This window comes from Prunus dulcis, chromosome 7 (genome assembly GCF_902201215.1).
Source record: "Prunus dulcis chromosome 7, ALMONDv2, whole genome shotgun sequence".
Lineage (NCBI taxonomy): Eukaryota > Viridiplantae > Streptophyta > Magnoliopsida > Rosales > Rosaceae > Prunus > Prunus dulcis.
This window is the reverse complement of record NC_047656.1, coordinates 21,192,418-21,207,588: the sequence shown is the minus strand read 5'-3', so window position 1 is coordinate 21,207,588 and position 15,171 is coordinate 21,192,418. Positions and strand designations below refer to the sequence as shown.

Here is a 15,171-nt window from a genome sequence, read left to right as displayed (position 1 = left end):
AAATAAATATTCATAAATGAGAAGGGCTTTTTTTGAATGAATTTGACAAAGTACAGTATATACTATTATTTGTCTTCACTGACAGACAGGGCAGATTGAATCGGATGGATTGGAGTATTTGTTTTTTATGCCCACGGGCCACGTCTTCCGCGCGACTAGGAGGCCCTTGTGGAATTTCCTCTTTCTTTCCTTGTTTCTTTAATTTGATCGAAAAATATTAATACAGGACTGCAACGTCAAGAGTGAACACAAAGAACGAACAAGACTGCAGGTCTGGAACTGACTGGGAGGGAGTCCACCACCTCACCTCCCATCTCCTCCACAAAACGAAAGGAAGGCGCGCAGAGAGAATGAAGCCAACCACAAAACGAAATGATGAGAAATGCGATTTGTAGTAGCGGGTAGGCCAAGCTAAGCTGCTTTACAGCTCCTTCCTTGATATAATATTATTATTATTCTCACTGCTCATCACAATCCGCCCGCCGCCCGCGACATATATATTAGCCACCCAGCCAGCCTTAACTCACCTGGCCAGGCCTAAGGCCTTTGTTCCTAATAACGTACACTAATTAATTATTTTTTTACAGATCAAATTACTTATTACTCTAAGCAAGTATTTAGACTACAGTACTGAGACAGACAGACAGACAGACAGACGGACAGACGGAGCCGTCACAGAGCTGGAGCTGGGTATAATATATATATATATATATATATATATATTGGTTTGTTTCTTAGGGTAGGTAGCTTAAGCTTAGGTAGGAGTGTCTGCAGAGCAGGCAGGGGTGAGGAACTCAGGGAGAGGGTTTGGAAAGAATTGGAATTTGGAATTGGATGGCAGCACAAGGAGGAACAACGTTGGAGCACACGCCGACATGGGTGGTGGCTTTGGTGTGTAGTGTCATAGTGCTCATATCCCTAGCCCTCGAGAGAATCCTTCACTACACTGGCAAGGCATGCATCCTCCCCATCCACCCTACACATACACACCCACATATATTCTCATCTCGATTTGTAACTATTAACATATATAATTTAATTGTTTGTTTGCAGTATCTCAAGAAACAGAACCAGAAACCTCTGTTTGAGGCCCTGCAGAAGATCAAAGAAGGTTTTCCTTTCCTTGTACCTCACTCATCCAATCCAATTCATTCAATATAATATGTATATCAGTGATCAATCATATGATGGTGAATTGGTGATGCAGAGTTGATGCTTTTGGGGTTTATATCACTGCTGCTGACGGTGTGCCAAGATCGTATAGCCAAAATCTGTATAACGGAGAAACAGGCTAGTCAATGGCTGCCTTGTAAGAAAGAAAAACAAGAGACCACTACTAGTACTACTGCCCATTTCCAGACCTTGTTTACTACTTCCTTTCTTCCCTGGACTACTACTACTGCCCGTCGCCTTCTTGCTGACGACTCTGATTCTGCTGGCCACCACTGTCCGGAGGTATTCATCTTCTTTTTCTTCTTTCTTTTTTAGTTGGAGGAAGTTGAGTTTTAAAACTTGTCTCCAAGTTTTAACTTAAAGCTCTTTGAGAGAGACCATTCGAATGCTGGTGCTCAATTATTATCTTTTATTTGATTATATATAGTCTTTAACCCACCCGCGTCTTCTGGTCAAATGAAATTAACTAGATAACACCGGATCTCTTGAAAATTGAAATGACCTGATCATCAAAACTCCACCAAACTAACGTGTAATTAAACAACAAGATTGATTGATTGATTGATTCCTTCCTTCATGTTGCACTTGAAATATCATGCCAAAGCCATTATGCCACCAATTAATTTTTACTTTTTTTTTTCATTTAAATTTTTCCAGGGGAAGGTCCCATTGTTATCCACCACTGCATTGCATCATCTTCATATCTTCATCTTTGTGCTGGCTGTGGTGCATGTGACTTTCTGTGTTCTAACCATTCTTTTTGGAGGGGCAAAGGTAACATCCTTGGTTTAATTTCCTATTCGTGTCTCTCATCGACTCATTCTATAGCATCGACATTTTCCGTTTCATGTTTTCTCAATGGAGTAGATACGTCAATGGAAACATTGGGAGGATTCTATCGCAAAAAAGGAGTACAACCCAGAAGAAGGTACCACTGGCTAATGTTAATTTACATCATTCTTTATAATTAATTTCACATTGGAAGGAAGTGCTTCAACTTCTAATTGATTCTGGAGTGCTTTTTCTTCTTTTTGGAATATATATTATGTGTGCAGTTTTGACAAAGAAGTTCACGCACGTTCAAGATCATGACTTTATCAGGGGTCGTTTTCTTGGTATTGGAAAGAATTCAGCTTTTCTAGGCTGGTTGGTGAGTCATATGATATATATCATCCTTCAGCATCAATAAGCAATGTCGCATAATTCTCTCTGTCGTCTGTCTGTCTGTCTGTCTGTCTGTCTGTCTCTCTGTCTATCTATCTGTCTGTCTCATGGCTCTTTTCTTATCCAGCATGCGTTTTTCAAGCAATTTTATGGGTCTGTGACCAAAACAGATTATATGACAATGCGATTAGGCTTCATCAGCGTAAGTTATTTTATTTATTTCTGCATCCTCTTTTCTCTCTGCGCTATCACACGTTTTGAATGTTTACACAAAATTCCTGTTTCAAATTTTGAAGTAATTCTCCCGTAGACCCATTGCAGGGGGAATCCAAATTTTAATTTCCACAAGTACATGATACGTGCCCTTGAAGCAGATTTTAAGAGAGTCGTTGGAATAAGGTTAGTTACAATTTTACAAGATCATTCACCTCATGCTCATAGTTTCACTAGTTGCATCTTTTTGGTAGTTACTAGTTAGCTCACTGCCTTACTCTTTGAGGATGAGTTGCAACCTAGAAGCCACAGCCTTGAAGCAGGAAACAGCGCATCTCCCTCTCCTCAAACGGGGAGAAGTCTGCATTTATCTGACCCTCTATAAACCCTGCAATGGCTGGAGCCTCATTGGCAGGGCTGCACTTACTAGTTACTACTGCCTTACTCCTTCCCATCCACAACATAAAAATACCTTAAAGACTTAATCAAGCACATCAAGTGCAGGCATGAGAGATTTATACTTCTATAGTCTAAAATCATTTGTTTCAGGGTTTTACGAAAGTTTAGAATCATGTCTTTGGACTGTTCTCTCTGTTCATAAAGCATACTGCTGTGTCATTAACTTGTTAATTATCATTTACAGTTGGTATCTTTGGATCTTTGTGGTCATCTTCTTGTTGCTGAATGTCTCGGGTAAGCTTTTAACTTTCGGTTTATTTTTGGGTTTGTAATGACTACGTCATTATTTTTATCCTTTTTCAATAAATTCAGTTGCTCTTACAACTTTGCACTGTTGTTCTGCAATGTTTAGTTAGAATGGAAATGAGATATTGGTCAACTCATTTGCCTACAATAAGATCCTCTGTCTCTGCCTTGAAAGTGAAATAGATATTTTGTGGCAGAGATCTTGAGTTCTTAAGCAGTTGACACATCAAATGAGATTAGAATTATCTTAGTTTTATTGACAAGAAGTTCCTAGAACTGGAGTTGAACACAATCCACCTTATCATCTTCATTTGCATTTTTGACCTGGTGCATGACCACTTGTGATGTTTCTATGCAGGTTGGCATGCCTATTTCTGGATAGCATTCATTCCGTTCATTGTAAGTTTGACAAATATATGCTTGTAATATAGTGCTGGTTTTGTCTTTATCACACTGCCAACACCTGTGTTGTTTGGATTAGACTTACCTGCAGCTCTGCCACTGCCCCATGCTACTTAGCACAAGTCCAAAATTCAGTTTATACATACTTATGTTGATGATGATGATTATCTTATTTCTTTGTTTATGGTCATCTCATCTATAATAAAAGCTACGCGATGCATGAGGTCTCTTTTTGCTCCATAGTCTTCTTTTTCAGATCATATACTTGTTTCTTTTTAGATGAGTATATCGGAATTTGCTTGTGTGGTTAAATAGTAATTCTCATCCATGTCCAGTGATCCATAAATTTGTGCATTAGACTAACCAGGAAACCTTATAGGACAGGGAAGTTAATGTTTGTGGTGGTTTCTTAAATCTTTCCTACAGCTTTTACTTGCTGTTGGCACTAAGTTGGAGCATGTAATTACCCAACTGGCCCATGAGGTTGCTGAGAAACACATTGCAATCGAAGGGGACTTGGTTGTTCAACCTTCAGATGATCACTTCTGGTTCCACAGGCCCAGACTGGTTCTCTTACTGATTCAAATCATCTTGTTCCAAAATTCTTTTGAACTGGCATTTTTCTTCTGGATATGGGTAAGAATGTAATATAAAATTACCTAGTAAAACTTTTATATCTGATCAAAATGGTTGCGGTAGATTTATCATATTTCGTTGCCTCCATCTCTTGCAGGTTCAATATTCATTTGATTCCTGCATAATGGGGCAAGTTGGTTATATCATCCCAAGACTTGTTATTGGGTAAAAACCATATTAATTACATATGTTTGTGTACTCCTTGTATTATATTTATATTGATATATCCCAACACAGCTTCATAAATCTGAGATGTTTTTTTCGTTCTGGATGCGAATATCCATTCTCAGAGCATTCATTCAGTTCGTCTGCAGTTACAGTACTTTGCCATTGTACGCAATTGTCACACAGGTGAGTTGCAGGATGCATAGAATTTGATTTGCTGCAATTGCTTTCCTTTTTTATTATCCTTTTGAAGAATTTAGACTCAGATATATCTATGTTTACTTGTAATGAAGATGGGAAGTTCATTCAAGAAGGCTATATTTGAAGAACATATACAAGAGGGGCTTGTTGGCTGGGCTCGGTCGGCTAAAAAGAACAAGGCGTTGAGAAGGGCTGCTAATGGTTCTTCTTCTAGCCAAGGAGGTCCCAAAGAGGCTTCTCAGACAGTTCAATTGGCTCAAGTAGCAGGAAATAAGGAATCTTCACGAGAAGATGATCACAATACAGGAGAAATTGAGCCTGAATTGCCACTCAAAAATCAAAATGAAAAACCTCCTGGTCTCACTCAAACTAGTCTTACTAGTAAACTTCAATAGAATCAAGATAGCAAGTGGAAGTAAATCTTTGTTATAAATTATATAGCAAGAATGATATGCCGACTTTATACATTCGTATCTTCAACGTTTATGTGCAACCTTTTTTTTTTCTTTTTTTTCCTTTTTTTTCTTTTTTTTTTTTTTCGGAGGAAACAACCTTTGTTATAAATTATACAGCAAGAATGATATGCCGACTTTATACATTCACTTTTTTTAAAATGTCTATGCACAACCTTTGCTATAATATAGCAAGAATGCTAGAATCGAGTTTGGTGAGTCTTTCTCGAATCCCCCTACTCATTGGTCAAGAAAACATGATCATTTTTATAAATAAAATAAAAATAAAAAAACGAATACACTCTTAGTCTATTGAAACTTCATTGAAAAATATTCCAAATTGTGGTTGGCAAACTGCCACCTCCAGCTGGCGAACAAACTAGTACCTCAATGACAGGGGTTCGAAATCCGTTGAAAGCACTTTGTGGTTAGGGGCAAGCCGAACTAGCTAGGATTAATCTCACCCTTCGGGTGTGGGAACACTTCGTGGTATTTACCAAAAAAATATTCCAAATTCAAATCTTCCTCCTCCATTGATGCATTAACTAATCAATATTTATTTATTTTATAGTAAGCAAATAAAGAGACAATAACACTATTTTCAATATAATTAAAAGAAATATTGAAATGAGCAGTTTATTTTTTATTTAGCTAATTTGGATCACCTTTGAAGGGATGACTTAAACAATGAACTATTTGACTGATAAGTGCATAAGAGTAATTTTCTCCATATTAAGTTACACATACTTTGAATCCTAAAATGCCTTTTATCTCTTGACCAAAAAACAAAAAACAAAAAAAAATGCCTTTTATCTTTTAGAAAAAGTTGAAATACAACAAATTTACTAGAAAATGACTTCATATTCATACAAGAACTATAGACAGAATAAAAGAATTCATATATTGATGAGGTGAAAGAATTCATACATCAACTATTGATGCCTAACACAAGCATAAAATCTTATAAAATAAGGGTCCCTTGGTAACTATTTCAATTTTAGTTTTTATTTTTTGTGCTAGATTATAAAAGAAAAAATGAAAAAATGAAAGTGAGAATGAGAGTGGAGATGAGATTTGAGAGAAAAGATGAGAAGGGAGGATGAGAAGGAGTAACAAAAGTGAAAACAAGAACTAAAAACTGAAATCTATTTGAAATTGTTTTCACTTTTGGTACTCCTCCCTCTTATCTTACCCTCTCATTCTCTCTCTCAATCTCATCCTTACTCCCATTCTCACTCTCATTTTCCTCTATATTCTAGGACAAAAAATGAAAATAAAAAACGAAAACTCAAGACATGTTTAATTTATATGAGTTTGCATACGCAAATTGCAAATCAACAATAGTTGATTTATAAATAACAAAAATAAGGCAAGAATTTGGAGAGTTATGTTTGGTTGATTCCAGAAAAAGTAAAAATATTTGTTGTTTTCCTTATAAATTTTTTTGGTGGTTTGTTGTATATGTATTCAAAGTATATATATATACACACACATATAACACGTATGTCATTTATGCCTCCCCGCATACTTTTATACGTATGCGTATTTGCAAATCCCCTGATAAGTAATACTTTTATATGCCTCCCCGCATACTCGCAACCTGAAAATAACATTACCACATGTGCACGTCCGAAATCTAGACATGTTTTAAAGTACAATTTTTCTTGAAAGGACGTTTAGTACATTTAAAACAGCATTATATCACATATCAAGTCTATAAATAAAAGTGAAAACTCATAGAGTCCTCCACGGTATGAGGATTACCACCAGCAACTTAAGCAGTTCAACGTACTTGGAACAAAGCACAATTGTACAAGCACCACATGTAGTTTTTACTCATTCTTCTGCAGCACTAGCAGCACTTAGGTCCACACTGAGGTCAAGAACCTGCTCCAAAATTCAAGGTATTTTGGTTAAGCCTTGTATGATAAACATAACTCTTTGAAACAGTAAAATGAACAGGGGCAAGTTAGTCAATAGTAGCTTTTGAATTTTAATTGAAGGCAATTTCTGTCAAGACTTGAAGGAGACATGAAATGGAAAAGAATGGAACCAATTAGCCCGAGTATGGATTATATTTCTTACCTTCCCTGTAATCAAGGTATACATGTTGAGTACATCCATGACAGTGGACTCAAAGTGTGTTGTCGCATCATAACTCTGTTAAACATAAGAAGGCATACGTCAAGTGTGCACAAGTAATAATGAAGAATACACGGAACAGGCCAAGACTGGAAAATGACTCACGGTTGATATGAAGCAATTGTCCAAAGAGGGTTCATTGACTGGCAGATATCTGTCATAAATATCAAAAAATATCTCTTCAACAGGTCCTAAAAGGTCAATTCCTGGCTTTAGCTCAGTCTCAGGATGATCAGTCTCTGCCTCTGTTGATACAAATGCAATAAATTTTCCCTTTGGAGCAACATTGTGAGAGTAAGAGCAACAGAAAAGATACCTGCTCGGCCATAAAAGATCACAAAACTTAGCCTGTAGTACAAACGATACAAAATAATAATATAATAGTAGTAGTAGTAGTAGTAGTAGTGTAAGAAATCCACTGGAAATAACATTGCATATCCAATACAGAACACACATAAAAAATAAATTAGTGTTCATTAAGTAAAGAAAAATAAAAAGAAGCCATTTCTTTCTCATAGCAAAAGAAAAGCTAGTCATGGGATTGCTTTTTGCTAAAGCAACAGTGACACAGACCTCAAATCAGATCAAGGTAAGATCAAGAATTTGGTTGTTCGCTCAAATTTTCACCGTATCCCAAGAGAGGACTTGCAGAGCACGAATGATTTCCAAAGTTTGAGAGTCCGTGGTATTTCCACGATGCGCAATTAAATTAGATCTTCTTAGTATATTCTAACCAATCAACTATAGATCAGGTAAACATACCATGCTCCAGACATGAAACATTTTTACTATTTAGATACCTTTAACCCCATTCTAAAATCACAGATACAAGATACATAAGTGCATTGCTTGCAACCTTCATAGTTGCCACAAACATAAGAACTCACATATCTGATCTGCGACCCAACTGCTTCTGCGGCAGGATAACCTGCACTGAATGAGAATCATTGGTGTTCGGAATTGGGTGGCTCATTATCGCAATAGCCCTTGCAACCTTACCAACCTTCCTAACCTGTTGAAATGCAATAAATTTTCAGTCAAGTGTGGGATAATGAGCATTTTTCTTCACCCTTCAAGCATGGCACAGAAGAAAAGATAAGCAATTGTCTATCCCCTATGGACCTATAATTCAATAGAATCATCTGCCTACTTACAATGCATAAGGTGAATAGAAAATTGATATTAAAACCGCAAACCAACTTAGAAGGGTTTACCTTGTTGGGCAAGTAAGAAGGATCACAGACAACTTTCGTGCACCTAGCAGTTTCCCCTTCAGATGTTACACCGATTACTTTCCCCTCATCATTGAACTCTACCTGGTATCATGCAGTACCAAACTCAGTCTTGACCAACAATAATATTCACGTACACAGCAATTTTCCAAATACAGAGTAGAAAAAACTAATGCAATAAGATAAGGGAAAGAGTGTGAAAGAGTGTAAAATCCAATAAACATGAGTAAGGAGTACCTTGCACTCGGGTTTATTCAACATATACGTCCCACCATAAACTGCACTAAGTCGTGCAAATGCCTACATGAAGCGCCAAAAAAATAAAATGACTATCTTCACCACCTTTGACATTAATTACAATAGTTTAAATAGAGAGAAAGAGACCTGGGGAAGCTCTCCTAATCCATATAATGGATATATGTATGGTGATCCTCCTTGAAAACGTGCAAGAGACTCCGCATATAGCTAACACAAAAACAAGAGGTAAAACTCAAGTTCATGAAAAAATGAAACTTGTAATATATGCGAATTTAAAATCCAGGAATACAAATATCAACTGTGAACCCCGACTAGTATTTACCTTCATTCTCTTCACAGTCTCCAGTGCAGGTTCCTCCAGGTAGCGGTCATCTCTATGAAGTGCCAATGCATGCCCAATGAAGTCAACAGTGTTGTCATCAAGACCATATTTTCTGTCAAAACATCAACCACACAAAAAATAAACAAATGGTCTCAGATTGTTACTAAGTTCATTACACGTACAGTATCAACAGTGCAATCAAAATAAGATCACCTCCCTTTTCTAGAGAGATTAACCATATACAATATAAAACAAAGGCAATCATTGGTTGGTACAATTAGGTCTCTCTCTCTCTCTCTCTCTCTCTCTCTGAACAAGTTTCCATCCCAACATTACACCCCAAATACTTATCGCATAAATTTTGAACAACCATTAAGCAATATGCCAACCAACTAATCTTCGATCCGTTGCTTAAAATTTATTTTTATAAGATATTGAGACCATCAAGATTGCAAATTAGGATTCTTCTTACAATGAGTTCATTTGCAAAGAGGGCAACATCCAATCACTTACGCAATCAAGTCTCTAGTAGTCACTCTTCTTAAGTCCATTCCCTCATGTGTTTTGGGATCACTTTCATTATAATCTTGAACATATATGAAGAACTTGCGGGCACGGCGCTTTTCGAACAGGCCCATGAGTGGAGATTTAAGTGCCTCCATGTCAGTTGCTGGAACCTTGTGAACCTATTGCAACATTTCATATGCCACTCATAAGTGTTAAGATAAAATCTTTACACACATATGTCTGAGTGTGTGTAAATACTAAATACAGGTTTCGAATAAGTTAGCACAAATTCTACCTTTCCTTTATTATACACAAAACTGCCATCCACAGCTTTGAAGTACAAATACTTGGTGACATCTGTGTGAATTAGGACACGCACCAGAGTGCCATTGGCCATCATAAACTACACAGAGAAAAATACAACACTTTAAGAAAACTAGAAAATAAATATAAATAAATAAAACCCACAAATAGTGGGCCAAACACAATGCAGAAAGCAGGGAAACACACAAAACCTACCTTAGGGACCATGTCCACATTATAATCCCTACTTGAGCCCAAATGTGCTGGGGGCTTATCATCTCCCCTGAACCTCTTCCATAGCTGCAAGTTAATCATTTAAAGATCAACATAAATATTTAATTGGAAAGTTTAAGGGAGAGAGAGAGATAGCAATAGAAGAACAGAACTGATACTTCATTGAGACTTTAGTTTAAACAATAAGGGGCAGAACAGGACCTGGAAAAGATTAAGTGATGCACACTCTCCTCCATAATAATCATTCCTATCCATGTGCAGAACCTGGTTCACAAGATGCACGCATCAATACTAAAAGTCCCTAGTTTTTTTTTTTTTATCAACACTCAATCATCATCGGCAGATAAGAAATTTATATAAATAAATAAATAACAGTAAATATATAACGGTTAATAAATAGCAAAAGGGCTAAGGTTTTTGCCCTACATGCCCCAACAGAAGAAATAAGCACAAAAAGGAAAGACCATGGAAAAACAGAATGAGAAGAGAAGGAAAGGCACCAACAAAAGAACAAGTGGTTTAATAACCATTCTTTCTACATGTAGGAGGGAGTACTCATTATCTCAGAGAAAAATAATTAGAAATCAACCAGAAAATCAATCTCAAACAATTATTCCAGTTTAAACAGATTAAAGTTTGTTAAGGAGAATAGAAGTAAATAGTCATAGCAAGCAAAAACTTTCACATCGCATCAGGAACTCAAATACACATAATAATGTAGTAACTAAGCACAGACGTTAAGTAATTTTGGGGAGCGGTTGTCATCAGGCAAGCTATAGAAGTAGGACAAAATCCCACTGGCCCTATCAGACATTTATCATTAGAGATTTTCTCCTTGGTTATTTGCCAAAATAGTTGGAGAATTGAGGATGTTAAATGGGTAAGAGTTGAAGCTGCTAATTACCTGGCAGCCCAGTTTGAGTGGCAGTTTTTCAGGGTCTAAGATTGACAGTAAAGCGCACTTGGTTAGACGCACTTTGGACTAATAGGTTCAGATCAAAACCAGTTGAAGTAAGACGATACGAATTTAGACAAACATCCAAGTAAACATAAACGGAGAAATGAAAATAATGGAACAAAAAAAAGACCGTGAGATGGTTTGGAACATCTAGATCCGTCCGATCACAACTGCGAGTATACCCCGTCGACCCAGTTGGAAAAGCAATTACACATAATAATAATAATAATCAAAGTGAAAAAACAGAGTCCATGGATGAGATTGAAAAAACAAGAAAAAAAAGTGTAGGAATGGCGGAAGGTGTGACCTTCAGGCCGTCAACGGAGAGAAGACCGCTGAGGATGCATTCTTTGAGACCCGTTCCCAACACTATGACATCATACTCTTCATCCATTTCCTCCTCGCTTCTTTGATCTGAACAGATCAAACTTCACACAATTCTAGGGTTTTGGTCTCAAGCTCTCTTCCCAGTTTCTCACACAAGTCTAATCTATGTCGTGCTGGTATTGCACTAATAATATATCAGCACTACTACCTTATTCCTTTTTTTATTTTTTTATTTTATATAAATCTGAATATATTACAATTTCTAGTAAGATGCTTTGTGTGTCTATTAGGAAAAGCTTACGAGGATTTTTATTCCTTTACATTTCTTGTTGTGTTGGGATGGAAAATGATTTCGTATTTCCTTTTACTCGGTAATTACAGTCGATTTATTTATTAGTTATTGTTAGAGCATTTTCAGTGAGAGTTGTATAATGAGGTGTATGTTAAATATACATTATTTGTGATCTGAATCATTCATAATGGTAAAGTGTAAATGATTGTAAATTTACACCACAACCGTGAGATACAAATTTAGATGCACATGTGCATCTTTTTTACATCTCTTGAAAGTTGGGCCTACATGAGAAAATGTGGACAAAAGTGAGCAAAATCAATTATACATCTTTCCCATTTGAGCAAAAACCACATTATAACCCCCGAAAGTGTAAAGGCGGTGTAAAAGTAACCCCGAAACTACATCCCCCATTGTGGATGCTCTTATTAGCTTGAGTGTATGATTCCAATTCTTGATTTTCTGGCGTTTACTAATATATAAGTAATAAAAAAATATTATGTGAATTCCATTTTAAAACATGTAATCAAATAACTTCAAAATCTGAAATAAGATCAACTATGAGAGTAGTTGATCCACTTCCAATACTTTGATTCCCTTATCTAAATTTCTCGATTCATGGCTTCTCCATTTCTAGTAAGTAAACATGCTCTCAATTATTTCTTCATGCGTGTTTACTAACACATGGGTATTTGAATAAATCTCATTTCGTACTTCTCCTGCGTTTATTTACACTTTACATAATAAAAAAATATGGGAGTTCCTTGATAAAATTCGTAATAGCCTCAAAATTTGGAATCATATCAACTATAGGATTCCAATTCCTAACTATCATATAGCTCCCCAATTCATGACCTCCCCCATTCTTTTGCAACTTACAAGTAACCATGCCAATTTAAAACGCATATCGCATCAAATAAAATGGGCAATATGAGTTCTCCTAACTAACCAACCCAACATCCTCACCGCCTTATCAACAACATGACCAACATCATCACTCCAACTATCGCCACCACTATTACCTTCGTCAATCCAACATTGTCGCCACCTCCGTACGAGCACCTCACATCACCCATCAAACACCACCAATAACATCAACTCTACTAACGTAGCTACCGCCATCAGCATCACATATTTTCATAGTATAATTTCCAATGTACATAAACTTTAAGTCATGTATTAAATCTCATTGCCATTTTAGTTGAAACCTCATACTTTTACTATTTATCAACATTCTTAAATTTCCTCTTTCAAACACATGCAAATGTTTGCAATAAAAGAAAAAGTAAAGTATGCATATATGAGTTAGTCCAATTAACCATGGCACTGTACCCACCATTTGCATTGAAAATTCAAATCCTCTGCTCTCTATATGTTTGTATTGTAGTTTATAACATCACATTGCATATGCCCGTAAGCACTTTTCCTGGTTTTGTATTTAAAATTATCATTTATAAATATATAATAAATATTATGTATTACATTTAATAGTTAATATCTGTAAAAGATCCACTAGTATAGTGGTTTTGAGCAATTACTCATTCAGGAAAGGTCATGGGTTCAAGTTCTAGCATCCGTGTAGTGTGTGTGAGCAGTGGCGGACCCATCTGGGGGCATAAAAAACAAGTTCATAACTGACACCTACAAAGTCTAGGTTTTCATAGCAATACGATATATATTATAACACATAATCTATTTCAATAATTTTTTAATATATGATCTTGGGCCAAAATCTAAGGCTATAAAATATTGGACCACATCTTCATTAAGTCTTGGGCCTTGATATTTTCAATATAGGAGAGGTTTTGGGCTAAAATCTTGAAGGCTTTACTAGGGTGTTGAGTGGGGATTTTGCATGCAAAATATTAGTCAGGTGTCTTGGTTTTATTGCCAAAGTGTTTGGCTAGATGGGTGAAGAAAACACTTAAGTGTGGGCAGCTGCCCACAGTAAGCATGTATTGGGTCCGCCAGTGTGTGTGAGTTTAGTATGCTATTGCTCCTCTCAATAAGAAAGGTCTCCCAAAAAAAAAAAAAAAAAAGTGAATATCTACACATTAGAATTTTGTACTATTTTTATTGGTCAATTTACCACACATTGTGAATATCTACACATTACATGTTTACTAATCTATAATCGGAATTAAAATAATGAGTTGAATTCCTCCTACGGATACTCATGTGTTTACTTCACATGGAGGAATCAACTCCTGATTTTGGAAGAATTGGACTCTTGGGTGAGAGGTGATATTCTAATTGATGGAGAAATAACCCATTAGGAATTTATCTTTTTACCGATTATATCCTCACACAAATTTTAAAAATTCCAAATTTGTCATCACTTTAACCCAACAACGAGAGCATTTTAGTAATCAATTTGGTTTCAATTCCAGTTCATGAGAATTTATTAAATAACTTACAAGGAATTAGTACCACTCCTACCCCAATTCATATGGTTTGGTAAACAACTTCATAGGAATCCGGATTATAACCTTTCTAAATCCAACTCCTCCTCAATTCACTTCATCTTAATCCGATTACGAATTAGTAAATATGCCATCAAATTTTAATAGTGTCATGTGATGGGTGCACACATGTGACGTTATAAAGGACAAATTGTTCTTTTTTACAGTAATTTGAAACACTTCAAAATCATTTATAGCTTATTGATATTATTCCTTAAAAGGGGTAAAATCAATCATTTCATTCATTCATATTATAATATTATAATACGTGTACAAACTATATCACATGACCAAAAATAGTTTTGTTCACCACTCTAACCCAAAGTGTATCATCGCCACCATTTTTAATACTTTATACGTGTTCATAAATATAACTATAGTTAACTTTTTTACTTTGTATTATGGAACTATGATTATGCATATGGACACATGTCTAGTGTTGAGAAGGGTGATGAATATACACCTTGGGTTAAAATGATGAGCAAAAATACTCTTTCATATGATCATATTAGCGTACTATTCTATAATTTATAATAAATAAAAAAGACATTATTATCAAGCGGCAAATTGAATGACATGTGAGATCCCACATCGACCAAACGGAGAGGGGGTGATGTGCCTTATATGGCACACCTCGCATCAATATAGTAGGAGGCCTTTTGGGAGCTCACTGGCTTTGGGTTCGTAAGAACTCCAAAGTTAAGCGAGTTGGAGGCTGGAGCAATCCCAGGATGGGTGACCACCCTGGGAAGTTGCTTCGCGAGCTCCCAGAAACAAAACCGTGCGGGCTGGTGAGAATGTAGCCAGGCCCAAAGCGGACAATATCCTGCTACAGCGGAGCCGGTCCGGGGTGTGACAATTTGGTATCAGAGCCACTCTGCCGTGTGGTGCGAGTGTGCCGACGAGGACGTCGGATCCCTTAAAGGGGGTGGATTGTGAGATCCCACATCGACCAAACGGAGAGGGGGTGATGTGCCTTATATGGCACACCTCGCATCCTCATAGCATGAGGCCTTTTGGGAA

At 36.5% G+C, this 15,171-nt stretch overlaps 2 protein-coding genes across 2 annotated transcripts; one reads left to right on the top strand and one right to left on the bottom strand.

The window, feature by feature from the left end:
* The first annotated feature begins 229 nt into the window (after positions 1–229).
* LOC117634404 (MLO-like protein 1) lies at positions 230–5,147 on the top strand. Its single transcript, XM_034368504.1, has 15 exons — positions 230–401; positions 588–954; positions 1,054–1,111; positions 1,208–1,455; positions 1,831–1,947; positions 2,041–2,101; positions 2,229–2,323; positions 2,465–2,539; positions 2,648–2,736; positions 3,194–3,243; positions 3,614–3,654; positions 4,084–4,293; positions 4,391–4,458; positions 4,584–4,644; positions 4,752–5,147. The coding sequence occupies exons 2-15, from the start codon at positions 835–837 to the stop codon at positions 5,052–5,054; spliced, it is 1,596 nt and encodes a 531-aa protein (XP_034224395.1). The 5' UTR covers positions 230–401; positions 588–834; the 3' UTR covers positions 5,055–5,147.
* Positions 5,148–6,656: 1,509 nt separating this feature from the next.
* LOC117633918 (guanosine nucleotide diphosphate dissociation inhibitor 1) lies at positions 6,657–11,672 on the bottom strand. Its single transcript, XM_034367775.1, has 13 exons — positions 11,375–11,672; positions 10,311–10,373; positions 10,092–10,175; positions 9,868–9,975; positions 9,579–9,751; positions 9,066–9,177; positions 8,870–8,950; positions 8,723–8,785; positions 8,468–8,569; positions 8,141–8,265; positions 7,359–7,569; positions 7,197–7,271; positions 6,657–6,998 (listed from the first exon to the last, which is right to left on the bottom strand). Exons 1-13 carry the CDS (start codon positions 11,459–11,461, stop codon positions 6,948–6,950), a joined length of 1,335 nt encoding a protein of 444 aa, XP_034223666.1. The 5' UTR covers positions 11,462–11,672; the 3' UTR covers positions 6,657–6,947.
* Between the last annotated feature and the right edge of the window lie 3,499 nt (positions 11,673–15,171).

What these genes read in the sequence shown, in the direction of transcription:
- LOC117634404 (XM_034368504.1), top strand. Translation starts at nt 835, where the DNA reads ATGGCAGCACAAGGAGGAACAACGTTGGAGCACACGCCGACATGGGTG. An exon ending in TAGCATTCATTCCGTTCATT is followed by an intron (nt 3,655 to 4,083) that starts GTAAGTTTGACA and finishes TCTTTCCTACAG; the next exon opens with CTTTTACTTGCTGTTGGCAC. An exon ending in ATCCCAAGACTTGTTATTGG is followed by an intron (nt 4,459 to 4,583) that starts GTAAAAACCATA and finishes ATCCATTCTCAG; the next exon opens with AGCATTCATTCAGTTCGTCT.
- LOC117633918 (XM_034367775.1), bottom strand. Translation starts at nt 11,461, where the DNA reads ATGGATGAAGAGTATGATGTCATAGTGTTGGGAACGGGTCTCAAAGAA. An exon ending in AGACTGTGAAGAGAATGAAG is followed by an intron (nt 8,951 to 9,065) that starts GTAAATACTAGT and finishes TTTTTGTGTTAG; the next exon opens with CTATATGCGGAGTCTCTTGC. An exon ending in TGAATAAACCCGAGTGCAAG is followed by an intron (nt 8,570 to 8,722) that starts GTACTCCTTACT and finishes GCATGATACCAG; the next exon opens with GTAGAGTTCAATGATGAGGG.